This window comes from Eleutherodactylus coqui, chromosome 4 (genome assembly GCF_035609145.1).
Source record: "Eleutherodactylus coqui strain aEleCoq1 chromosome 4, aEleCoq1.hap1, whole genome shotgun sequence".
NCBI classification, from domain to species: Eukaryota; Metazoa; Chordata; class Amphibia; order Anura; family Eleutherodactylidae; genus Eleutherodactylus; species Eleutherodactylus coqui.
The window spans coordinates 200282125-200308245 of NC_089840.1; the positions used below are offsets into that span (position 1 = coordinate 200282125).

The 26121-nt window shown below is 41.4% G+C and overlaps 1 protein-coding gene across 1 annotated transcript in view; it reads right to left on the reverse strand.

The window, feature by feature from the left end:
• Positions 1–3018: 3018 nt before the first annotated feature.
• The window catches only part of SCD (stearoyl-CoA desaturase), a 30329-nt gene continuing 7226 nt past the window's right edge, over positions 3019–26121 (reverse strand). The window contains exons 2-6 of the mRNA XM_066600549.1: positions 24028–24292; positions 18597–18727; positions 15420–15625; positions 14253–14485; positions 3019–9546 (exon numbers count right to left, since the gene is read on the reverse strand). Coding sequence (XP_066456646.1) covers positions 9347–9546; positions 14253–14485; positions 15420–15625; positions 18597–18727; positions 24028–24274 — 1017 coding nt within the window. The 5' untranslated portion in view covers positions 24275–24292 and the 3' untranslated portion in view covers positions 3019–9346. The remainder of the gene's footprint in view (positions 9547–14252; positions 14486–15419; positions 15626–18596; positions 18728–24027; positions 24293–26121) is intronic.

Here is a 26121-nt window from a genome sequence, read left to right on the forward strand (position 1 = left end):
AGAGAGAGAGAAAACCTAGAGAAAAAAAAAAGCTCGGCACCCGGCGTCCCACATACAAAAAAGCTCGAGTCTCCTATTGTAGTTAATGGGGTTCGTTACTCGAGTAGAGCTCTCGAATTTTACGAAAAGCTCAACTCGAATAATGCGGACCCGAGCATTTGGGTGCTCACTCATCTCTATTTATAGGCTCTTCCATACTCCCCAAGGTGATACACGTCAGCTGATGAATGCATTCATCTAATGAAATACACCAGCTCTCACTTAAAGGGGTATTCCCATTTTAATAAACCACAGCTTAGATGTGAATACCTATATGTATGCTCTGGCCACCAGAGGGGTGGGAGTGGGGGGAATGCAGAAATAGCCTAGTGGGGTGTTCCACACAGTTTGTCACTCCATACAAGTGAATAGGAGTTATGGAAACAGTGTAGAACAGCCAGCTTGGCTGTTAATGTAGTTTGGGCCACCTCTGGTTGTGGCATACAAATGGATATTTTCATCTAAGTCATGACTGGTACCGTTGTATTATGTCTCCACTGGAAGCTAGGGTTGGAGACATAATTTTACTGGGTTGACATGCAGGTGACAGCACCAGCTTATGATTGGCTGTCCCCACTGCCCTGCTATCTCCATGTCTCTGCTCTCATGTGCCGTCCGAACCCCACTGTCGCCACTGTGCTGTTGATTGCCTGTTCCCGCTGCTGCCATTTCCGGCTGTTTGCTCTGCCGCTGCTGTAGGCTAATCTGCCCTCCCGGCTGATGATGCTCTTTTCCCCCCTGCTACTGGAACATCCGGTTCCTGCTGCTGACTCACCACCCCGCTGTTGTCCATCTCCCGTTGTGTGGCTATTGGCGATGTGCTTTGGTCCCCCGTCTCCCTGGCGATCGCCGATGTGCTCCGCTCCTCCGTTGTTGTCAGTCAAAACCCCTGCCGCTGTCCTGCACTGACAGTGAACGGCAATTGCCAGCGGCAGCAGGGTCGGTACACTGACAAGAGCGGGGTCCGGACGGCACATGAGACCTGAGACATGGAGATGGCAAGGCAGTGGGGACAGCCAATCTATGGGACAGTCACACCTGCGGGGTCTGCACGGCACATCAGAGCCAAGAGCCGGAGATGGCAGAGCAGCGGAGACAGACAATCAACGGCACAGTGGCAACAGCGGGGTCTAGACAGCACATAAGAGCAGAGACACAGAGATAGCAAGGCAGCAGGGACAGCCAATCACAAGCTGTGACCGTCACCTGCATGTCAACCCAGCTCAATTAGGTCTCCACCCCTAGATTCCGGTGGAGACATAATACAACAGTACCGTCATGACTTACTAAGATGGGAATACCCCTTTACGTGATATTTTTGTTTCAGTAAATACTACAGGTATGTTCCACGAAATAGCAATTCCGGTGTAATTTTTTAAAATAGATTCACATTTTGTGTTTTCCTCTTATTCCTCCTAGATATTTATGAGTATATTGACAACCAGGTTTACCATTACCCCTGTGAATGTGGTATGACCTTACACTGTTTACCATTACCCTTGTGAATGTGGTATGACCCTACACCGTTTAGCATTGTGCATCACCAACTTTCAACATAGAAAAATTACAGAATACTTTTTTATAACCGTCCACATAGTGATATTTGAAAGCTATACTATTCATTTGTGACAAATATGGAAGTGTCAGAAAAATTGGGATGGGTCTTGATAAATGTGGTATTCAGCATGCAGACTATAGTTTTCAATGCAATTATTTCACTGCTAGCTGTGTCTCCGTGTTCTTTTGGTTCAATAAACCGAATTAAGGTCTGAGGAAATCCCTGGGTAAAACACTGTGAATATAAAACAGGGTGGTGCCTATCATGTGACAGATCCAGCACTCTATTGTTTCCGATTTTATTATTCCTATGGTAGTACAGAAAACAAAAATGAGGGAAATGTCAATAGTTTTAGGGCTGTGGAGTTGGAGTCGGTAGAAATGTACCAAATTCAACTCCGGACAATAAGAAACATATAAATACACTATTATAAATATAGTAAAATTAATTAAATGCAGAATTTTTTGCTTATTTCCTTTCATAGGAATTTAGGAAAGTTTTGAAATGCCCTATAAATATGTGTTCTATTCATCAAAGTATTTATCAAAACATTGATAACTAGGATGTGGAAACAGCAACAGAAAATCAGTCTTTCCTCTCCATTAGGCCTCATTCACACGAGCGGCATGGCATCGCTGAGAGAAAGTCACAGCGATATCACATAGCTGGTCCCCGAGATATCGCTGTGGTTTCTCAAGGTGATACCGCAATTTTGTAGCGACTTGAAATAGAATCCCTACCCCGAAAATAAGCTGTAGCTGAAGAAAAAAATAAAAAATAAGTATATATTGCCTCTCCTGCACTGTCTGGGGTGCCACCGCAGCTTCCCGACACATGTTTTTCTTCATCATCTTCTGGCCGGGGATTGAAAAATCCCCGTCTCCTGGAAGCGCTGGCTGTGAATGGCTGATGCGTTGGGTAGCAATCTACAGTACCATTCTGCAGCTTTGGCGTTGTATACTGGATATACCTATTGCTCATTAGATTAAAGAGGTTGTCCTGGTAAAGTTTTTTTTCACTTATATGCAGGCAATGCCGAAAAATAATAAAAAAGCCTATCATCACCAGCTCCATGCCCCCACAGCTCCAGCACTGCAACTCCCAATCTGCCCACCCTCTCCATTTGCATCCTACAGAAGGTGGCACTCCATAGACAGACTGCTGCAGCCAATCATAGGCCGCAGCAGTGCATTGTTTTTGGCAGTAGCGGTCAGCCTAGATATGGGATGTCATCGTCTGTAAACAGGCCAGTGAGAAATATGGGATATGCAGCGCTGGCACAATAGAAGTCTGGACAACCTTTTTAACTTCTGATGGACACCTTTTACAGACCACTTAGTCTATGTATGCAACAAATCACTCATTCATGCAGTGCAGCGTAAAATCTATTCAATCGCGTAATGATGAGAAACGGCCAAACATTGTCTTAACAGGTTTTTATTAATATAAAACATTATCTTTTGTTGCACATTTAAACACTTTTGTTGGAACAGTATACAAACAGCTTCACATTTCAGTGTCCAATATTTGTCCCCTAGTGTAAAACTCCTTTTTTTTTCTTTTTACGTTTGTGACTTCTTGACCTCAGTTCCCAGAAGCCTGTTTTTAATTGGATATTCCCAAATCAAGAAATCTAGACACAGACACACAGTTGTTTTTCCAACAAAATCACAAGACAACGTACTATACTGAAATGACAAAAATGTTTTTTTTCTACACATGTATGAAAAGCAGTTGCCTTGAAAGACGCTTTATGTTTAAAGAAAGATGTCCATTGCTGTCTCTATATAGTCCCTGAAAGTCCTTATATTACTCACTGGCTTCCCTGTCTTGGTAGAAATGTAGTATAATATTTGAAGATGATTTTTCTGTTTTGAAGAATATATTCATTATTTACTAAACTGTTCTTGAGCATGTTGCTAGGCTAAAAAACAAACTGGACTTCCAAAGTCTAAAGGCCCATTTACATAGGGCAATGATCGGCTAGCGTTCATATGAACATGTTCACTGATCAAATGAGAAAATGCTTGTTTGTCATTAATCACATCTTTTATGCAGGCATGAAAATCATAGTTTGCTGCCTGCACCCCCCCTCATGTAAACGGGGGATGTGCTGCTGGCAGTAACGAAGATGTATTGAGTTTATGGAGTCTTAACGATCATATTGTCAACTGTTCGTCCGAACATACTGACAACTGATCCATTCTAATGTAAGTAAACAAATGTCGTTTGATTAGCTATATTGTTGATCGGCACTCGTTGCAGGCATATTATCTGCCTCTGTAAATGGGCCTTAAGATAGAGAACAGCCTATTTGGACCAGAACGCATGTTATACTAAGTACAAGTGAATATCGTAAGGTTAGTGCTGCCACAGTGTCAAGTCATGAGAACCCAAGTCTTAGAAGACCAAGTTTTTGTTTTAAATATCAGTGGGCTCCTTTAGTGCTAATAAGCTATATTCTGAATACCACAACCAAAAACGAGGCATTAAGAAGATCCTACTAGCAGATGAGATGAAGAACACAGTTAAGCCTGACATACACACACCGGTCTTTCATCATATGCCAGCACAATGTATCACCAAACAAAAGATGTGGCATTGCAGAGAAGGCACCTCAAACACAAAATTAAAAGGACGTGAGTAGAATATGAAATGCATTAAAAGCATATAGCATAGTTCTGTTCACAGAATGTCTTGGCGTGTAAACGTGTACCACTTCAGTTCAAGTGTAGTACCACACCATAGCTGAGGACTGTATGTCAGTTAGGCCTATATTTTGATTTTAAAGGGAACCCGTCACCTGCCTAATGCACTACAGACTAACTTAGGGTGCTCTTAGGCAAGGTGACATAGAGCTGGGTGGTGTGCTTTTTATACTCGCCCACTTCATGGTTCTTGCAGTATTCGCCACTGAAGTCTGCCAACTGGACGAACATTTGACTCTCTTCAGAGTCTCATGTGCACATTCTTCTATACAAGTCTATGGGAGAGTCTGCACACGGGACTCTGAGAAGAGTCATTTTTTCATCCAGCATGCGGACTTCAGCAACAGGCATTGTAGGTAGAACTAGGAAGGGGGCAAGTATAAAAAAACACAGCACCCAGCTCCCTGTCACGTTGCCTAACAGCATCATAAGCTAGTCTATGGTGCTTTAGGTAGGTGCCAGGTTCTCTTTAAGGAGTATTCCCATTTCAGACATTTATGGCATACTCATAGGATATATACCTTAAATGTCTGATAGTTGCCGGTCAAACCTCTTAGATCCTATCTCCAGAATTGCTCCTCCCCTATGACTCCATCCCAGCTGACCTTCTGCTGAGGTGTCAAGGATTCTGGAAACAGCAGAACTGGTTCTTTAAAGCAATTTCTGTAACTCTCATAGAAGTGAATGGAAGTTGAATAAGCAACTTGGCACAGTAACTTATGCCGTTTCCACATCTTATAAGCTATGAAACTAACGTAGCTGGCTGTGTTATACTGTTTAGGAACTTCTATGGGAGTACTGAAACAGAACAGCCAGTTTTGCTGTCCTCATGATCCCATCCACCTGTGACCATGGGGAGCAGATTAATATACTTATCTCGGCCATGAATGGTTTAGATGGGATACTCCTTTTTATAGGCAAGGCTTCAAAAAATTGCAAAGCCTGGAATTTTATGGAAATCTATCCATTTATTAGAAATGTGCAGCAGGGCACTTTAGTTCATCTCACACAATGCCTCTTTCTATTGTGCGTATGTAACATCGTGCAGCAGCTGAAGCGATACCATGCCAAAGACAGCGAAAGCCGGAAAAAATAGAAAAAAGTCTACTTGACTATTGCTGCTTAGATAACTGCTTGTACACATGCAATTGTTTTCTCTGCACCATAGATCATGAATTAGAAATACCCTTACGATCCAAGTTATGGAGTTTGGGTACTATTACACGCAGCCTCTCTCCTCTGTGCAAAACACAGGCCGGAGAAACGCTGATTGCAGCCGGCACCTGGATTCCTCATAGTGTTTGAATTGATGAGTCTAGGGGCTGCCAGCAATCAGGGGGAAAATGTTGTGTGTAATAACGCCCTTTGTAGATCCCTATAAATTCAACCTGTTGCAACTTCATTTGTTCGCTGACACTTGTATAATTCCTAGAACTAACCTGCAAGGGCTTTTCCACCTATGTTTTTTTTAACAAATATATGGATAATAAGGAAGCAAGAAATAAAAAGCAGCGTAGCTGAGGCAATTGTACTTTCAGCTAAATCTCAAAAGTAATCTGAGAGCGGTTGCAAAATCTACTGAAAAGATAATTGTTAGCAAATGTGTCCCTAGCAACCAGACTGTTAGACGGGACTCAGTCTTTCAACTCAAGGTTAAATTGACCATGTGGTGGTTGCAGACAAGAAAAAAAAAGCAACTTGGCATCAGCCAGTGGTGACCGAGGTCTCAATACAAAGATAAAATTAGTCCCCTTTCAGGTGCTGCTTGACAACATCACATTCCTAACTACTATGCTTGCAATAAAGTGGACCTGGTGCCCCTATACCATTGTTATGACTTCGGTACACTTCCTCTTCCCTGTTTGCTAATATTACAGCATCCCTATAGAAGTTTTCACTGCCCAGTAAAATGGGGTTGAGACTAATTTGGAATTACCCCTCTCTCCAGGGATACCACACTAGTTGCATGGTCAACCTCTGTGCATATACATATGCCATTGACACCCTGTTAATGTTAAAACGTGCCTTTTGCCATCTTGAGCCCTGATATTATTCAGATGAAGTTACTTGGAGAACATTTACTCTTTATAGTTCTTCAAACTGAGTATGTATCACCTTTCCGCCCATTATTCTTCTCTTTAAAGAGCGCATTCAAGGCGACCCATGATCACTTAGTCATTTTACCCTGTACTATATTACAGCGTCCTATGACCACCCGGTCATTTACCCTGTACTATACGTACCATGCTGTTAATGTGGACAATATCCCATGATCACCCAGTCATTTACCCTGTCTTATATTAGTCTATAATATGTTAACACTGTATGCCTGGGATCATGCTGATACATTTGAGGAAGACATACTGAAGAAAGGACTGTCAACACAAATGAGTTGCAGTTGCAGAAAGTGTTTTTATTACTAAGTATTAAAAAGATGTAAGGTGTCTAAAGGGGAGGTAGTTGGAGTTTTACTTCCAAGCGGGCATTTATTTTAAGCAGTTTACATGGAGAAAAAAAAATCGTTTTAAGTGCTTATGTTCAAATAGGTCTAAAAGAGCTGAGGGGAAAGTGCATTTGGTATGTAACCAATACCTCCATCTCCATTTCAACACACCTAGTGTAAGGCCAAGATTTTTGGTATAATTTTGTACATCTCAATAAATATAAATAAAATCAAAATATTAATCTCGTCTCTTCACATACAGCACCAGGTTACGTGTAATCATCGCTATCATGTTTGGTTTTCTCTAAATGAACAACAGCTAATATTCTGCACGTGCATATTAAGCTTCAAACCTAGTAAGCCAACCACTAAAAAACGTCTAGCTGTGCATATAGTCAAAAAACTACTAAGAGGAGGATATTAGTGTGCACAAATTATGACAATGACATTATCACATGGCTCTATAGTTTTAATATGTTTCAAGCTTGTAGTCCTTTTGAAAAACCGTAATGTATTTTACTATAGAATGTATAACCTAAGGTTACCTACAGTAATTAGCTAGCTTATAAACATTCTATACAATGTGTCAGTTTCCCCAGTGGTGGCGCTGCAGGGGGATTATATACTTGCTGCCGATTACCAGCCATCAGTTATATCTGATCATTCGGGTTCCAACAACCAGACACTTTGAGATCAGCTTAATGTGCAGGATCATTTTTTGCTTTTCCAAAGCAGAAAAGTTATCTTAAAAGTTTCAGTTTGTTCTATTATGTTACTGAGCTTTAAATGGATTTCTTTAGTCATCTTTTATGCACGCAAAATATATTCTTTTTCTATTCTTTGCAAATAAACACATTGCAGTTCAAAAACTATTTGAATGCTAGTATTTTTCCGTATGTTCTGGTTCTCGACAGTTACTATGAATATAGCAGTTGGGGGCCCTGTTACAGATTTTGCATTGGGGCCCAGGAGCTTCAAGTTATGCCCCTGGTCTACATCCTTTAAGAGCTCAACATGGTGCAGTTTTCAGGGGCCAACCTATTTTATTCGTTGACTTGATAATCATGATGAAGATGAATATTGCTGTGAGCGATGCAATTGCATTCATATTTCTGCGCACATAACCTGGTTGACCGCTGGACTGTTTATGTTTGCACAAAATATTAGTTTGGTGCAAAAAATCTATTCCTTTATGTTTATGCCATGGCCCAAACATAAGAGGAGAAAAAAAATAGCATCTTTTTTGGTGCAAGTCATTTTAAGTGCTTTTAGTTCATATAAGGTACATATCAAAGTTCACTTCTGAAGGAAATTAGAATAAGTGCTACGAACATTAGCACGCACTTCAACATTGATCTGAAATGAATTATTTTAACTAAGTTATTAATATGCCATACAATAGCTAAAGACATGTCATAATATACAAAATGAGGGCGACCAAAGCCATGCCCCTGTACATACTACCAAAAGAAGTTAATCTAGTTTGTATGGCCCATCAGGACCAATACATCAAGCTATATAACCAAATAACCTTGTCAACATTTCATCCCAGCACGTAATGAAATGGAATTAAAATTTAGCATGCTCTTCTTATATTCCCGAACCTCTTTTGGAGCTAAACATTTACTAGTGATGCCGCTATACACTTTCCATCACGGTTGGCTGCTTGAGGCTTTCTATCAATGTTAATCGTCTATGCCTATTTAATAGATATTGGTATGGCTGAAAAGCAGCAAGTTGGATTCTACAATTTCAGACTGTTCAAGAAAGAGAACATCTCCATAGCTTAACATAAGACTCTGCAATGACCTTATATCAGCCCGGTAGCAAACATAACATGAAGCTAAAAGTTCTACTGAGGAAGCCAATGAAAATATATATAATTCCTCTACCTTTGAAAGGATTTAGTTATGCAAGAACTAGGAGTCAAAGCAAACGTTATTATGCATACTGCCACAACTCACATAAAGCATTTACTGCATCCTAAATTCTGCAATCCACCACTACATCCAACAAGAATCCAATGGTGGGACAGTCGATAGCTTAAATAGCATGATAGCAAAGGAACTGTCTAAAAATCACTCTGTTTGTACAAGAGTAAATTAAATACATACAAAACTCCTTTAGCTTTTATCCCTTATGTACAAATTGGTAAAAATGGCACTTGTAAGTTTTCCTCTTATTGGATTTCATTCTTTTTGCAGATAGCCTGAGAGCAGTCAATAAAAACTGAAAAAGAGAGCTGGAGTTGTGGTCAGTGCTTAAGAATAAAATTGACAGTAGGTAAAGATCTCATCAGTTGACAATAAGAACTTATACCGACTGTGAAATAAAATAGAACTTGGAGAAGAGAACAAAATACAATATAAATACAAAATGCAACCCAACTTACAAAAGCCTACTGAAGAGACAACACACAGAGGAAAGCAAATGGAAGAAGAGATGAAAACTCAAGGTAGAGATATAATTACTTTAAGTACATAATTAAAAGAACACTGTGCTGGGTCATGTTAAAGTAATCATATTTAGCCTTGCTCTATATTGGTTGTTGGTTTGTTAAATATATTAAAAATGTCATCCTTTCTATGGGTATTTTCTTCAGCCACTCCTGTAGCTTCCATCTCCAGTACGTAGTCGACGAGCCGTTATGGTCTCTTTTGATACTGTCTTGCAGTCACTTGCGAGGTTAAAATAACGCATAACATTTATAAAGCATGTGGTGAGGTTGTACCGGATTCCAAATTCACTGGCAGTGTAGTCATAGGGAAAAGTGTGATGGTAATTATGAAAGCCTTCACCTGCATAGAGAAAGCACAGGTTACCATATGCTCTGACAGCAAAAATACATTTGACATTCACAATTGTAATAAAATATTACCATTAATATGTGTGTAAGTGGATAAGTAACTGGGGTGGTTATTAATGGTACATACTTTGATTGTGTTACTAGTGGGGTACCACAGGGGGCAGTATTGGGCCTTATTCCTTTTCATGTATTTATTAATGACCTGGTAGAAGGATTGCACAATAAAATATCAAGTGGCAAATGAAGTTTAACACTGATAAACGGAAGTTTATGCACATGGGCAGGGAAATATGTGTTACTATTACACACCTAATGGAAAACCACTGAGCAAAAACTGCGATGAAAAAGGTTTTTCAGTTAACTGTAAACTTAACTGGAGCAACCAGTGTCAGGCAGCTGCTGCCAAGGCAAATAGGATCATGGAGTGCATCAAAAGAGGTCTAGGGGCACATGACGAGAACATTGTTCTCCCTCTTTACAAGTCACTGGTCAGACCACACATGGAATATTGTGGACAGTTTTAGGCACAAGTACTCAAAAAGGACATATCAGAGCTTGAGTGGGTACAAAGGTGGGCAACTAAAGTAATAAATGTAATGGATGGACTACAATACCCAGAGAGGTGATCACAATTGGGTTTATTTAGTTTAGACAAAAGACGGCTGAGGTGTCGGGGACAATACAGAGATTTCTCCCATCATCTATTTATGCCCAGGACTGTGACTGTAACAAGGGGGTGCCCTCCACATCTAGAGGCAAGGAGGTTTCTACACCCACACAGAAGGGGGTTCTTTACTGTAAGAGCAGTGAGACTATGAAACACTCTGACTGATGATGTGGTGATGCAGTACTTGATAATAGAGGGGCCTGGACGCCTTTCTTGAGCCATACAATATTACATGTTATAGCCACTAATTAGTTCAGAAGGGTCAGTGATCCAGGGAGTATTCCGATCGCCAGACTTGGAGTTGGGAATTGATTTTTTTCCTCTTGGACACCCATCTATGACCTCTGTTTGATAAGCCATAAATATTCTTGATCTGAATATCCCTGCAAATCAATAATGTAACTCATGTTACAGTTTGGCCCTGATGATGAGACTAAACAAAGCCAGAAGGAATTCTGTCCATTATGCCAGGATCAGTAATGAAGGATGTGATACAGACAGAGCCTCCCCTGCCGTCTTGTATGCTTGTGTTTACATGTGGCTCAAATTTAGCATCACGGCACAATTATAATATACTTTTAGTCAGTTATTAGTATATCATTTCATTATCTCCCCGTATAGACATTGCAATATAAATTACATGGAGACAGATCTTTCTTTTTCTTTTTGAAATATTAAAAGTCCAGCAGTTTGCGAGATTCCAAGACTTCTGACTATTGACAACCCAAGTCCTCTCCCACTGCGCCTACAGTAGTAATGTTTATACAAGAATAACTAAAATCAACAATGGCTTTGGTTAGTATGCTTCTGTACAATAGTAGAGATTACAGGGAACAAGTGAAAAGAGAACTGATTGTAAATATCACCGAGGAGGAGCACAGGTCACTAAGTGAACAGTATGCAACAGTAAGTCTAGTGTCTTCTGCAAAGAGATATGACAGCGTGAACATGGGAGCAATACCCGTATTACACAAGATCAGCATTTTAATTAATAATGAGCAGCAATGCTGGTGTTTCATAGGAAGAAGCAGATAACTTAGAGAATATACTAGATGGATAAAAGCAGTTTTTCTGCCTGCATAACAATACATCAATGATCTGATTATTTTAGGTACATTCTAGGGAAAAAATACATTTTTATATGCCTTGAACAATCATTCCATAGACATTAGATAAAAGTTAGCCACTCTTGCCAATTCCTGTGGGATCAGCCGATGATCTTATGTGTATGGAGGCTTCCTGAACATGTTGAATTTCAACATGCACAACCTGTCAGGCAGACGGAAGTGGATCTGCCTTGCCACACATTGGTTTGTCTTTGGGCTATCTGATGTGGCAGCACCAAGAAAACCCTGGTCTTCATGCTTGATTTCTCCAAATGGGATACCGGCTTTGCTGCAGGGTCTCCAAGCCATTACAAACACAGATAGTTCCATTAATGTGGCTGCTGATGCTGCAATAGGCCACGGTGCAGTACTTAAAGGTCTGAAAAGGAGTCTTGCAGCAATACAGACTGCGGTCAGGGCTGGTGCAATAAAGAGGACCAGACTGAAAGTCAGGGCAGGCACCAAGCAATAGCAAAGTCCAGAATGCAAAGCTGTGGTAGTGTAGAACAAAGATCGGGATAGTCAGGCAAACTTTCAGAACCAGAAAGTACATAAACGGGGACATTGTAACAAATGGCTAATGCAACCAAATTGCTTAGGCATCCTCCATGAGGGAAGGCTGCCTGATATAGCAGGGGATGGCTGGTGATTGGTGGAACACAGAAGTCGGGAGTGCTCGCTGGCCCTTTAAGAAAGAAGTTGAGAGCGGGCGCAAGCCCTATGGGCAGAGGCCTGGGAGTGAGCAGCGGCCTGTGATAGACAGCGTCATCAAACCACAACCCGGGGGACAGGTGAATGGAGTGAGCAGCAGTGATACGCTGTGACACATTCCTTTGTGTTCTCGCAGGAAATAAACTGTTCATCTGACAGTTATTTCTCCTGTCTCCTCCATACACATGAATGCTCGGTTTAGACCGGGGTTCATGTGTTTTCAATGGGCAGAGTTAAATAAGCCATTGCCAGACAGCTCTGGCGGCAGCTTATCTACAGGGGAACAAAAGTATTGGGCACATGAGAATCCTCCATACATATAAGTTGTCTGGTCTTGCTGCTGAAATTGACATTTCCTAATGTGTATGGGTTCCTTTTACTCCTTTCTCCTCATAAACATGCATGCCTAGACCTACTAATCTTATATATAGGGGCAAGAAAATAACATTTTATAATGCTGACTGAATAGACAGGGGGCCTGTTCCCAGAGAGTAGGCTTCCAGAAGGGACTTGAATGAGATCAATCAAAGCCAGTGCTAAGAAAGGACCTCACTAAATGTGTGGCTCTTCATTTTCCTATCTTTAACTCTAAGAGTAAAGGCATTTTTTTCCCTAATACCTTAAACGGTAACGGACTGGTAATATATGGTAGATACTTAAAAGTAACCAATATTCCTCATCTTGGCCCTATTGCAAATTTTACCTATTTTTTTAAATTCAGTAATATTGCCTAGATTTTAAATAGATTAAAGCTACCTTTACACAGGTCCATAGTCACCCAAATAATCACTCAAATGACCGATTTTGGGAGACTGTTGGTTCGTGTACACATGGCAGCAGACAGGGCACTGAGTAAAAAAATCGCTCAGTTATTGCTAGTTGTTCCCTTTCAGCTTGCTGAAAAAGAATGACTGCTGAGCGGCTTCTTGCTCAGTGTAAACAGGGGTTGCTCAATGTTTGAGCAACTGCCTGTTTAGAGTGAATAGAAGCGGGTGGCTGGAATGATCCTGTCACGTGTGCTGCTAGGATCTGTAGTTCTAAGCTTCCTAGCAGCACAGCTCTCACAGGGTTAATTGATTGAGCTGGCTGGGTGTGGTACTTCATGCTAGCCAATCCCCTGGGTCTGTGCTCACATATAAACCCAGCTCCTGGTCAGTCTCCGCCTGGTGTTCAGGGTGAGCAGTCATGAATCCTTGCCTGTTGAAGTTTGCTGTGTGATCTGTGTCTTGCTGGTTCATGTCCGTTTGTTCGTTTATATTCTGTCAGTTTTGTGTTAGCTTGCTGTGTGACCTGCGATCTGTGTCCTGTCCTGTTGCAGCGTTCTGTGTGAACTCTGTCCGGTTCTGCTGGACTCCTGGTTAGTGTAGGGACTAGCAGTATAACCAGGAGCCGTGAAGTGGCCTACTAGCTTTCACGTTTTGTAAAAAATGTCAACTAATACCTGGTATTTATATTCAGCTTCCTATCTGTTACTAGTGGTTACATTTTGGCTGTTGTATGCTGTGTATTCTGCCTCTGTGTGTCCTGTTGCTCAGTCCCTGACATGTGACATGTGAATGTGTCCTGTTCTCGTGCGTGGCTCCTAGGATCAGCTAGGGCCCAGATCCGAAGACCGCTGGGCTGCCCTTATTGGGGCAATGTCCCTGCTTCGGTAGGGCCAGGTCAACCTCCCTATAGCCAGGGCCAGCTGCTTGAAACCTGTGTGACCCGTGTGTGTACCCAGTCCGCTTTGGTCGCGATCGTGTGGGCCCCGTGCTTAGTTTGCCCACACGATCGTAACAGATCCATTCACTTGAACAACAGGAGCGATATTCACTGGATTGGCTGTCGGGTGCTTATGCACCCAACTGTCATACCGTGTAAAGGGGCCTTAAAACAGTGAAATGTTGAATTGTATTGCTGGATATCTTTGCTTATGTCCACATGTTCAGGGCAAATGAAAAATATTATCTAGTGTCAAGTTCCCATGAGAGTGATTTGTGTTAAACTGATAAATACTCAGGAGATTGAGTTTTCTAGAGCTACAAAATCACATTGCTCCAATCGCTTTACAGCCTGATAAGCTGGGGTAATTATATTAGGTGTCCTCCTTACTACATAAACTGTAGACTGTGTTTTACTAGGTGCAATAAGTTTTATTGCCACTTATAATAATCTAATAACATTTAAGCGCTGGTAATAAATTATAATATCTGATAGACATAGGAAACTTACCAATTGCTCCTATTGCCACAAATCTGTTTTCTCTGGGGTTAATGCTCTTGTCATATGGTCTGTTTCCAAACATATGAGCTGCACTGTTCACCAGCCATGTTGCATTTAGTACTAATGCGTAACGCAAGAGGCAGGGTACATAGAAAGCCGTATAGAGAGATTCATCCCAGAAATACCAAGGGACCATAGTAGGAACTATAAAGCACATCACCAGGATCAATTTCTTGTAGTGTCTGATGGGAAGAAGAAAAATAAAATGAATGATGATCATAACTGTCCCATAGTTGTAACCTATGTCATATATCGGGCTTCTTGTTAAATGTCATTATAAAACTTCTATGTACTTTTGGGCAAATTTGGTGCACTGAGAATATAATAAATCATCAACATTATTTTGCAGCTTCTTTAGGTCCTGGTTAACCAGCTACCAGTAATGACACAAAAATGTTGGTATGTAGGTACATACAGACCCCTAAAACATTTCTTAACAGGTCTTTCACTCAATGGGAATTGATAAATTCCTATTGACACCAGCAAGACAGACTGAGAAATTGTTCTTCTTTGCCATTTTTTAAAAATCTCATATAGGCCATAGGTGGTTATAAAAACATAAAGCTTCACCAAAATGCAGTCTAATTTTATTGCTATACACTTACTATAAAATACTATAAAGATCAAGACTTACATTATTACTATACATAGGCTGATAATCCTCCAGCTGAGCTAACTGGCTGCAACAGACCCCAAGGGACTGTGTTCTGATTAAGCCATTGAGTCAGAAACTGGCAGATAATCACTTGACCTTCCGTTCATGCAGCAGGATCATTCTATGTAAGTCTAGTGTTACTGAGCACAATCTCATCTTCATGATACTTGGTAAAGCCCCATCCACATGTCTCTGCCTGTATGGCGGTGCACAGTGGCTATATGTATCCTTAGTGCAGAGTCATAGGGCCATTGTGTGTTGTGTGCGCCATCGGGGGCTGTATGTGTGTAGCTATTCTCCACTAGTAAATGTTTTTCTTTGACTTATGCGTAATTTAAGTTAAAAAAACTATGCTTCTTATACTACGAAATCTACTAACTACCAAAGATCAGATATTGAAAATGTGAAGTGGGTCAGATCTGCTTTACAGCAAACAAAGCAACCAGCATCAGAAATCTTACCTCCTCTGAAACATCACCACTTTATCTGCATGAAGATCACTTAAATCAAGCTTCTTTCCTTTTTCTATAACGTCTGGGTGTTTCCTCATCAGCAGCCAACCAATGTGAGCAAAGAAGAAACCTCTCATTGCATTATGAGGGTCGGCATTAGTCTCCGAATACTTGTGATGTGCACGGTGGTCTCTGGCCCATTCATATATGTCATTCTAGAACAATAGAAAGAATAAAAGTCTCTTACATGCCTTTTTAGGACTAGTTTTTCTGAACTTCTTGCTTGTTCTAAACATGTACATACAGTTTTAGCAAATTTAGAAAAAAGTTATGTTACGAAACAAGGCGAATCGAGTGTTGGTCTTGGGGATTGTGGACTTCTCCAACACTAAATAACATGTCTGCATCTATTTGGGACTTCTTTCTCATTTTAGACTCTATTATGTAGCATTTGTGTATACCTAGTCTGGTTACTATTGCTTGTGGGGTCAGCTCCTATGATAAGACTTTTTAATCGTGGTACACTGTAACTCAAATTACATAACATGTGGTTTATATACATGCCTATTATTTATTCTATTTTTAATAATAGGAATTATAATAATAAATTAGCATTTTGCTATGCTGATCCCTTGTTGGTTGATATGAGGTCGTTTATATTGATTTTAACTATTTATGGTAACAAAGATGTATTTTCTATTGAGGTATAGTGCTTGATTTATGTAGGCTTATAGACTATAATATGAAGCCTATCAACAGTGAATGATTGTAAACTATACTGAAGAATGAAATTCGGAAGCAACCAGATTAGTTGATTCTAATTGTTCCAACAGCTATATGTTATGAAAAGGCATTTTAACTAAAGTTGCTTCCAAAATAGAAATACATTTTCGATATACTATAAAGGGAGATAAGATAACTCTTCCTTCTGGAGGAGAGCAAATTTGAAGACTTTTTTCCCCCCATGGAGCATTGCCTGCAAGTAATGGTCTTTTTACACGGGACGAGCTGTCGGGCAACACATGCCGACACTTGTCCCAGTGATGCTCACTAATGTGCTGTTACACAGGAGCAAGTAATACTGGCATCGCTCACAGTCCTGCCGGCATGGAGGCGGAGCAGGCTGGACAGTGTTCTCCCGACGCCCGCAACCATTCACAGTAAGCAGACAGTCGATCAAAAGTGAACAACTGCTGTTTACACTGAACGACATTCTTGTTTAGTAGCTGCATGCATTTACATGAGACGATTATTGTTCAGATTCCTGCGTTCCCGCTAATGATAATTGTTCCATGTATAATGGCCATTAGTCTCCATACCCCAGCTGGATGTCTTCAGTGTGAGTCAATATACCCCCAGAGCTGTGACATAGGCGTTCAGTCAACCAGTAGTGATCAGGACCAAGACAACTTCTCCTGGTGTTCCCTGGTAGGCTCACGGCGCCTTCTGGTAACACCAGCGCTTTTGGGTTTATTCTCCAGCCCTAAGACGTTATGTGTAACCCAGCTTGACTAATGAAGGGTCCTACCCCGAAATGCGTATCTGCTGGTTTTAATTAACAGAATAAAAAGAGAAGTTGGATAAATCTTATTCCATTGGAGAGCGTCGCCAGGCTACCAGTATTGTTTCTCCACTTGCTCCATTTTGTCCATCAGTTGGTGGCTTTATCTGGTTGGCAGCGCCTCCTAGTGAAATTAATTTTCACACAAATCTACCCTCTTTTTTCTTCACCTGCTTGAGGCTTCTAGCCCCCGGACATCCTACCGGGCTCCGGACCCTCATACACACCAGGTTTGCTCCACCTCTTTTCTATCTCTTTATCAATAGTTGATCGGTCAGGGTCCGTCTCTTGTGACCCCGACTGATCAGCTGAGTGGGCGCAAGCTGTCAGTGCCGCAAATACACAGGGGTCAGAGCAGAAGCCTCCGCGTCGACTTCCGTGTAGTGGCTGGAACTAGTAACTGCAGGCGCGGCTCTCACTGATTTCAGTCATTTCAATTACAAGCGCCGCCCACTACATGTCCCGAGCGACAAACCCCAGATGGGTCATCAGTAGAATTTCACTGGAAAACCCCTTAAATTTAGCCAGAAACGGAGGTTGATGATAGGACATACATTTTTTAGCCATATATGCCAATTATGCAGAAACTTCTTAGAATCCACAGAGCCAAATTCCTTGATAAGATACCTGTACAAGGGCTAAAACAGTAACAGTAACAACTAGATTATACACACTATGAAAATTAAATGATGGTTTTCAGTGTCTTGTAGAAGGTCATTATTATGACTGAAGTTGTTTACTCCTTTTATAAGCTGAACAGTTTCAGTAGGGTGCTCCGTTTAATTGCTTTGAGGCAATCTTTATTGCCTTAAAGCAATTAAACATTGAGGTGAACAGCTTTGGATAATCCATTTTTTGTTGGACATGTTGTCCAATGTAGGGTGTCACCCAGTGATCAGCTATAATCTACGAAGAAACAGAGCTGCAAATGTAGATTTTCCTGCTTCATCACTGGGGGATAAAAGCAGGATTATACCATTTACACTGAAATCAATGAGTTGTCTATGTAATGACTGGACATTTTAGGTCCCCAAGAGTGAGAGACTCTTTTTGTAATCCACTCTCCGGCTAGGAGATGGGTCCCTCCTCTATTAACTCATCAATTTCCTCATAGGACATTTGGAACTGGGCTTCCCAAAACAGGAAAAAAAAACACTTTTTTTTCTCTATAGGTGGAAGTCACAGAAGTAGGATCCTCAACAGTCATTTATCATCTTTATAATCTTTTGATATACTATTAATGCCTCAGATGAAAATATATACCGTATCTATAATCTAAACATAGATAAAAATTCATAAATAGAAAGACAGCTCTGACTACTCATACCATTTGGTTTGGCCTATACAGCATGTAATTTTATGGTAGGAGGAAGAAAAATGGCTGCCAGGAGCCTATGGTACCAATTTCTTTAGGAAAACCCATAAAATCAGAGGGGTTAAATGCAAGCTGTCCATCACCAACATGAGGCAGTTGGGCTATTACCAGAGATTATTGTTGGATTTGCTTGAAATTTTCAGGATCAACCAACAAACGGACTTTACTGCTGTGAGAATGTAAGGTTCTTCGGATGCATATGTGGTTTTATAATTTTACTTGTTCCTTCAAGATCTAAGAAAGTATTTACCTGAAATGCCATAGTGTTTGAAACTGCCAAAAATATCCTTAGAGGCAGCTTGGCTTTAAAGGATCGATGACTCCAGAGACGGTGGGCACCTGCAGTCACTCCCAGGGCACTCAACATGAAACACAAGACGGCTGTGGGAACAATTATATTAATTACTGGCAAGAACATAGAGTAAGATATATACGAGTTTGAAGCTGAGATTGAATTTCAGTTCATAGCCAGATTAGAAAAACAAATATGCTTTCTCCCAAAAACAGTGCCACACCTGTCCATGGGTTGTATCTGGTATTGCAGTTCTGCTCCTGAAGTGGATGAGGCAGAGTAGTAAAACGACACACAACCTGTGTACAGGTGTAATGCTCTTTGTGGTAGGACGTAGCCGCGTTTCTATAATCCTAGCCAACTCCTTTCACTTAGTCGTTGATTGTTTCAAAATTAGAGCAACATTTAGGTTTTTGAGTTGCAATATAAAGAATATTTTCCCAGGAAGGTCATTCTGATCTCAGTGTAATTACCTACTTTAGATAAATGATATGCCTTTCACAATGAAACAAACTTATCCAAAAAGCTACAAAAGCATAATTTTCTTCACATTGCAAAAAAAAAAATTAACCCACATTTTGTAAATGAGACAATAAAACTACATAAACTTTGTACAAACACAAAAATGCATAAGCAAAAAAATAAAGATATTTAGGCCAACCATTATTTAGGCTGCTGACATAAGGTTAATACATTTTTCCCAGCCACACAGAATTGCTTTCTCATTAAATCAAGAAGGGCTGAATAATTGAATTAGCAGGATAATGCGCCGAACAATTGAGATGCTAGGAAAATACACTCTGTTAGTTCTTTATGAACGGTGACTTTGTGACCTTGTGGTCATTTGGTACATTTTCTAGGGCTTTATCAAACTCATGTCTATAGGGTCTTTCATAGCTTGCTTTTCAGACAATGCTACTTTAATCTACTGCATTGCAGTTTCTTTTGAAATCAAGTAGATGCAGTAATGGGATGTAACATATAGTACTATACATTGATAAGGGCTTTGTTATATATTCTATATTTGGTGGAGCTTCTTTAACTGGGACTATATACTGTAAGTGGTTTATGTGAACTGCCCAAATAGCGTCATAGAGCTAATATTACAACAGGGGCATACGATACACAGAAGAAAGGATCTCAAAATTTACTGTCTTGTCATGGTTCACATTAGTGCTCTCTCCATCCTAGGACAAGACGCACTGGATATTGTTCTTCTATTCTGATTCCTAGTAGGACTGAACAGAGACAAGTCCCTTCAACCGGTCCTCTTATTTAGGCTTTATTCACACGAGCGTTTAGTAAATGCTGGCCGAAAATCGCAACCATCTAATGCATTGGATTCCAATGCATTTGTTCAGATGGGCGATTTTCCCGTGTGTATAATCGGCCGGATGGAAAGGATAGAGCATATGGTGTGCATGCTGTCCGGCCACTTTTACGCTGACTAGAAAAGATAGGTCTGGACCTATCTTTTGCCGGAATATGCTGGCTGTTCCTATAGACTCCTATGGGAGCCTATGAGAGCTGTCAGAAAAGGGCGGTGGGAGGACATTTAGGAGCGGCTTTGCTAAACTCCCTCCCCCTCTCCGCTGCTTGCAGGCTGCCAACAAAGGGAGGGGGCGGGATGGAGCGGGAGATTAGTACACTGGCTCTACAAAGCTCCCACCCTGTTCCACCCCCTCTCCTTTGCGGCAACCAGCAAGAGGCTGAGAGGGGGCGGGATTTTAACACACTATCTTCCGCCCCTTTCCGCCCCCTTCCTTTGCTGCTAGCCACCAAGGGGTAGAGAAGGGGAGGGAGTATACACGCCACAACCCGGCCATCAGATCGGGCGTTATAACAGGAGATGCAGCCGCGACTTGGTTGCAGCTGCCTGACCCTCATTCGATTTTCGCTCATGATCCGCCCGTGTGTAAGAGCCTTCAGTTTGTAAACATTGGGTAGATAGGAAGCCTTGCACCGGTTTATACCCTGAATCTGACTTGGACTTTTCTCCGTAACAACGGCAAAGGCTACATCTATTATATATACTCCTTTATGAAAGCCCTGTCAGTATTTTATTTCTGATTCTTATCTGTCAACCCTTTCATAGAGGCAATCTATCAGTATTTGCTTTAGTAATCATTAGAACTTCCCCTATAATGGATTTTGACTTCCCTTCTCTAAATGTGGGCCAATTTCTGCTTAATAAATAATACTGTACACTTTATTATGCTCAGGGTAAATAACAAATGGCTATAAATGGTCTATTCCGCTGAGATAAAACAGCTAAAATCAATGTTCTTAACTCTCAAGAAGGATTGAGGCATATTATTTAAACAGCCAATTGATACCTCGTGGTTCTGGCTGTTAAATATCCTTAAACCCTGCATATAGTAAATGATTTAGCGAATACAAATATTGGACTGTTTTACAAATGCAACAACTGCGTACTAGAAAAAATCAAATCACTTGTTTCCACTTGAACTCAAGTTATAATGAGATACTTGCTGTCAACACTAATTAGATTTATGCAAACTTTCTAGATGCTCAATAAGGCAAAACAAGTCACATGACACACGGAGAGTGCTGATTATTAAAATAGATAACTCATTTAACTAGTCCTTAAACCTATGGGAGTACTGGTGAGTATTTAAAGGCTAAGGGTGAAGTCACACGAACGTATATCGGCTCGGTTTTTACGCCGAGCCGATATACGTTGTCCTCGTGTGCAGGGGGGGGGGGGGAGGATGGAAGAGCCAGGAGAAGGAACTGAGCTCCCGTCCCCCTCTCCGCCCCTCTGCACTATTTGCAATGGGAAGAGGCGGGGCGGGGGCGGAGCTAAGTTCCGCGAATTAGCCTCGCCCCCGTCCCACCTCTCCCCATTGCAAATAGTGCAGAGGGGCGGAGAGGAGGCAGAGAGGGGGGCGGGAGCTCAGTTCCTGCTCCTGGCTCTTCCATCCCCCCCCCCCTGCACACGAGGACAACGTATATCGGCTCGGCGTAAAAACCGAGCCGACATACGTTCGTGTGACTTCACCCTAACTCTAATGCCTACAGAAATATGTACTTGAATATGCCCTTAAAACTCTTTCTGGTGGAGGCCATGACCAAAAATGCAGTAAAAAGCAACACTATGATAGAGAATTTTACTTTTGCTAAAGGGCTTATGTCAATGAAGTTCCCAGATGGTATTAGTTTTGAAAGTCTACCAACCTTTATTCAACATTTGAAGTATCTACACGAATGAACACTGCATTAGGAACACCTACGCAATAACAGTTAGTTCCACCTTTTGGGCGGTCATGGCTTTCAGACGTCGGGGAACAGATTCCATAAGGTGGCGACTCCGTCAGTTAGTGCACATTTTACAGATAAGTGGGAGCACAACCCTTTTCAGCATATCCCAAACATGTTCAATGGGGTTACAGTCTGGTGTGTTTGGGGGCCAAGGCAGTGTGAAGAATTCATTGCCATGTTCCTCCAACCACTCCCTAGTGATCCGAGCTCGATTACACAGAGCACATTCCTTTTGAAAGATGGCACTGCAGTTGGGGAAGTTTTCCTGAAGATATGGTTACAGATGTACAGCTAACAGTTGCCTGTAGCATTCACCATTCAAGGATTGTGGCATGATGACCCACAGTCCTAGGTCACATTACAGAAACACTCCCCAGGCCATAACACCACCGGCCTGTTGAACCCCAACGGTGCATTCAAGGGATACAGGATATGGTTTAGCAGAAAACAGGACTTGTCACTCCGGACAACCTTCTGCCATGTGTCCAAGGTCCACTAATGTCTTTTCTGGCTCCACTTGAGACATCGTTGGTGGTAACACAGTGTCATTAGGGGCACCCTTGTCATTCTTTGGCTATCGAACCCCAGTTGATGCAAGGTACGCCGTTTGGTTATTGTGGAAATTTGTCTAACCTCCTCACTGCTGGGTCAGTTGGTCCACTGTGGCAGGTGAGATACCAGACATACCACCTGATGCTCGCCATTAAGATCAACCATATGTGGCTTGCCGCTGTGTTATCTTCTGTTGGATGTCTGGCCATGGTTCAACCAGTCTTACTACACTCTTTACACAATGCGTTGGGAACAGCCAACAAGTATGAGTGTTTTTTAGAAATTCTGGTACCACACCTCCAGGCATGTGCAATCTACCCACGATTAAAATCACTCAAGTCACCACATTTAGCCACAACTGCCAAATGTTGCCTTCTGCTGTGCAGAGGAGGGGTAAGCACATTATATGAGAGCAGATCATGACACAGTCATCACGTGATACTACATTACTGATCGCAGGATGTAATACGCCAGCTGTTCCTAAGGCAGTGATTGTTCAGTGTAAGACTTAGTTTTACATCCGCATTGAAGGCTCTATTCTAAGCCTACATTGCAGATTCCGTATTTTGACAGGAAAAATAGTGCTCAATGCAGCACTATTTTTGTTCATTAAAACAGCAAACACTTCAGCAAAATCTAACAGACCCCATTGCATCATTGGGTTTCTTTGAGCCCACTCTTTTTCGGCATGCAACAAATCCAGCACATCATTGTGGCTTCCATTATAAATGAAATACTAAATGTTGATGTGAAAGCAGCCTAATTTGATCATTTCATGGTACATTTCTATGTAAAAGAACCCCAGTAAATATTGTAGCATGTAACAGGCTTGGGATACAACCCCAAATCTGATCACCATTCCCCAAAATGGAGAAAATATAAAGAGCTTCCTCTTGTAGAAACATGCTATGAAGATGCAATGCCACCACCAAGAGAAACCAATCTTGTTTGATCTCAGTTTACTGGATCTACCATTACTACCGGCCTCAGCAGTGAATTATATCATGTTAAAAGACATCTCAAAAGGGTTGTGTGGCGTACTTCAAGTCAAGCTTCAAACCAGAACATAGCTCAAGGAAAAGAGTGGAGCCGTATATGGGAAGAAAAGCAGACCGTTTTTTCTTATTTCAGTCAACTTTATTATGTGAAACTCACTTTTCGACAAAAGGAACACCATGAAAATAGTAAGCTGTTCATGTCTTCGTTGCTCAGTGATCCATTCCAGGGGCAAAACTATAGGGGATGCAGGGGATGCGGTTGCACCTGGGCCCAGGAGCCTTAGGGGGCCCATAAGGCCTCTCTTCTGCATATAGGGAACCCAGTACTATAAGTAAAGCATTATAGTTGGGGGCCCTGTTACAGGTTTTGCATCGGGGCCCAGGAGCTTCAAGTTACGCCTCTGATTGTAGCGCTTGACAATGGATCAACTGTAACAGGTAATCTATAGTTTCCTTAAATACAGATTTATGGGTGTCCATAACCTTAACATGGAAATTATACAATTGTTAAAGTTAACAAAGACTATAAAATGAGATAGAAGAGAAGAGTGCCTTACCCCAAAGAAGAGTAGCGGGTTTTGCAGATGATATAAAAAAGCACCCATACAAAGCTCCAATATGTAGCATAGACATCAGTATGACATTTCTCCATACTATTTTCCTGGGAGGTTCGGGGCCTTCTTTTGCGGTATAAGTAGTGTCAAATATGTCATCCATCATTTCACGATCTTGTCCATCGTCCTCACACTTTGGTTTGGGAGTTTCCACATATGTGCCAACAGTCTGACTCCCCCGATACATCATGTTAAACGTTGATCAACACTGAGAATAAGAACAGGAAAAATGAATGGTACAAAAATTCTTTTCTATCTTATAATAACAAAGTGTCACATTGGAAGGCAAGGCTAGGATCCTATGTCATGTCTCCAAAGCTACAGGTAGTTACAGCAAGTGCTTGCGATTATCTGAGAAAGTGAAGTAAAGGGCTCAACATCATGTGCATATAACCTCTGCTCTACTAGTGTAGACAGTCATCAATGTGATAACCGTGAGAGTCCATGATATACGAGTTTTCCTTTTCCCCTAGTTTTTCGGTATATTGCAATCACTTCATTTAACTACCTGTGGTTATATATAAAGTCTGTGTGTATATCTAGGGACGTGGGAATATCTTCTGCGCTTCATCTGGTAATTTATATTTGGTGTTTGTGCAGGCAGAACCTGATATCAGCAGCACCACATTACATCAGGGGAGGATTGGCCAAGTATTGTGGGCCAATTGCTCCTCTCACTGTATCATGGGCCTACCACTGTGCTTCATTACACACATGGCCTGCTGCTTCTATTCACTGACCAGCATGGGATGTGCCTTTAATCTCACCCCTTAGGGAGAGCACCTAGACAGAGAGTGAGGAGACTCAAAAGGCTATATGCAAATAAGGGAGATGGAATAATAATATATGCAAATAATGGAGATAGAATAATATATATGCAAATAAGGGAGCTGGATTAATATATATTCACTCACTCACTGTCTAGGTGCTCTCCCTAAAAAGAAAAGATAGTGTTGCTGACCCCCATCTTAGGCCTCTCACTAGCAAAGCCAGACTCCTACTGTACACTGATAAAGGGCAAACACCCTGAAACAGCTGTATGTACATGGAGTCTGGCTTTGGTTTTAATTCCCATTCATTGTTACAAGGCTTGTATAAAGAGTCTAACTTTGGCTTGAAGAAATGCTGCCTTCAATAGGTGGCACTGTGAAGGTATTATTCCATCTTCCTTATTTTAATCACAGTGAAAGGGGGGCTGAGCAGAGATAGTGCTTGAGAAGCAATCACAGCCAGCTCTTCCTGGAGCAGGGATTTTAAAACTCCTATCCAGGAAGAGCTGCCTGAAGACTACAGAAAAGTGTGCCAGAGCTGCAGAGGGGACCCGCGCCGGAGATGACCGCCTAGTAGGTGATTTATTATTATTATTCTTTTATGCAGCTAGGGCTTATTTTAGGGCTTTTACAGTAGGACTTTCTACTGTAAAAGTTGCACCGCGCCGCCTGAAAAAACACGTTTTTTGTGCGATGCAACACAAAAGAAGGCTTCATAGAGAAACATGGGCTACAAAACATCGCAAATCGCGGCTGTATATAACATGCCGTGATTTTCTTTTCTTGCAATGCAGCCGCCTCCAAAACATCGCTAATGTGAAGGAACCCATTGAAAAGCATGGACTTCACATACATGCGATTTGTAGCCCTGTCACATTGTGGGAAAATTGCACGGTTTTATCACCCGTTTGAAAGTGGCTTAAGTCCTGGCTGCTTTGCCAGGCTTTGATGCACACCATGCTGCCCCTATAGCCAAGAATAAAGCTACTATAGCAATGCCACTGCAATACTACTACTACTACTGAGTGTAATAATGTTACATGTTATAGTCACCGATTACTTTAAAAGGGCCGGTGATCCAATTGCCAGATAGGACACAGGAAATAATTTTTTCCCCCTAAAATGAGTAAAATTGGTTGCTGCCTCATTGCGTTTTTTTGCTTTCCTCTGGATCAACATTGGGGGTAATAAGCTGAACTGGATGGACATTTGTATTTTTTTCAGCCTTACACACTATGTTACCCCCTTGGCATGAGGGCCATCATTA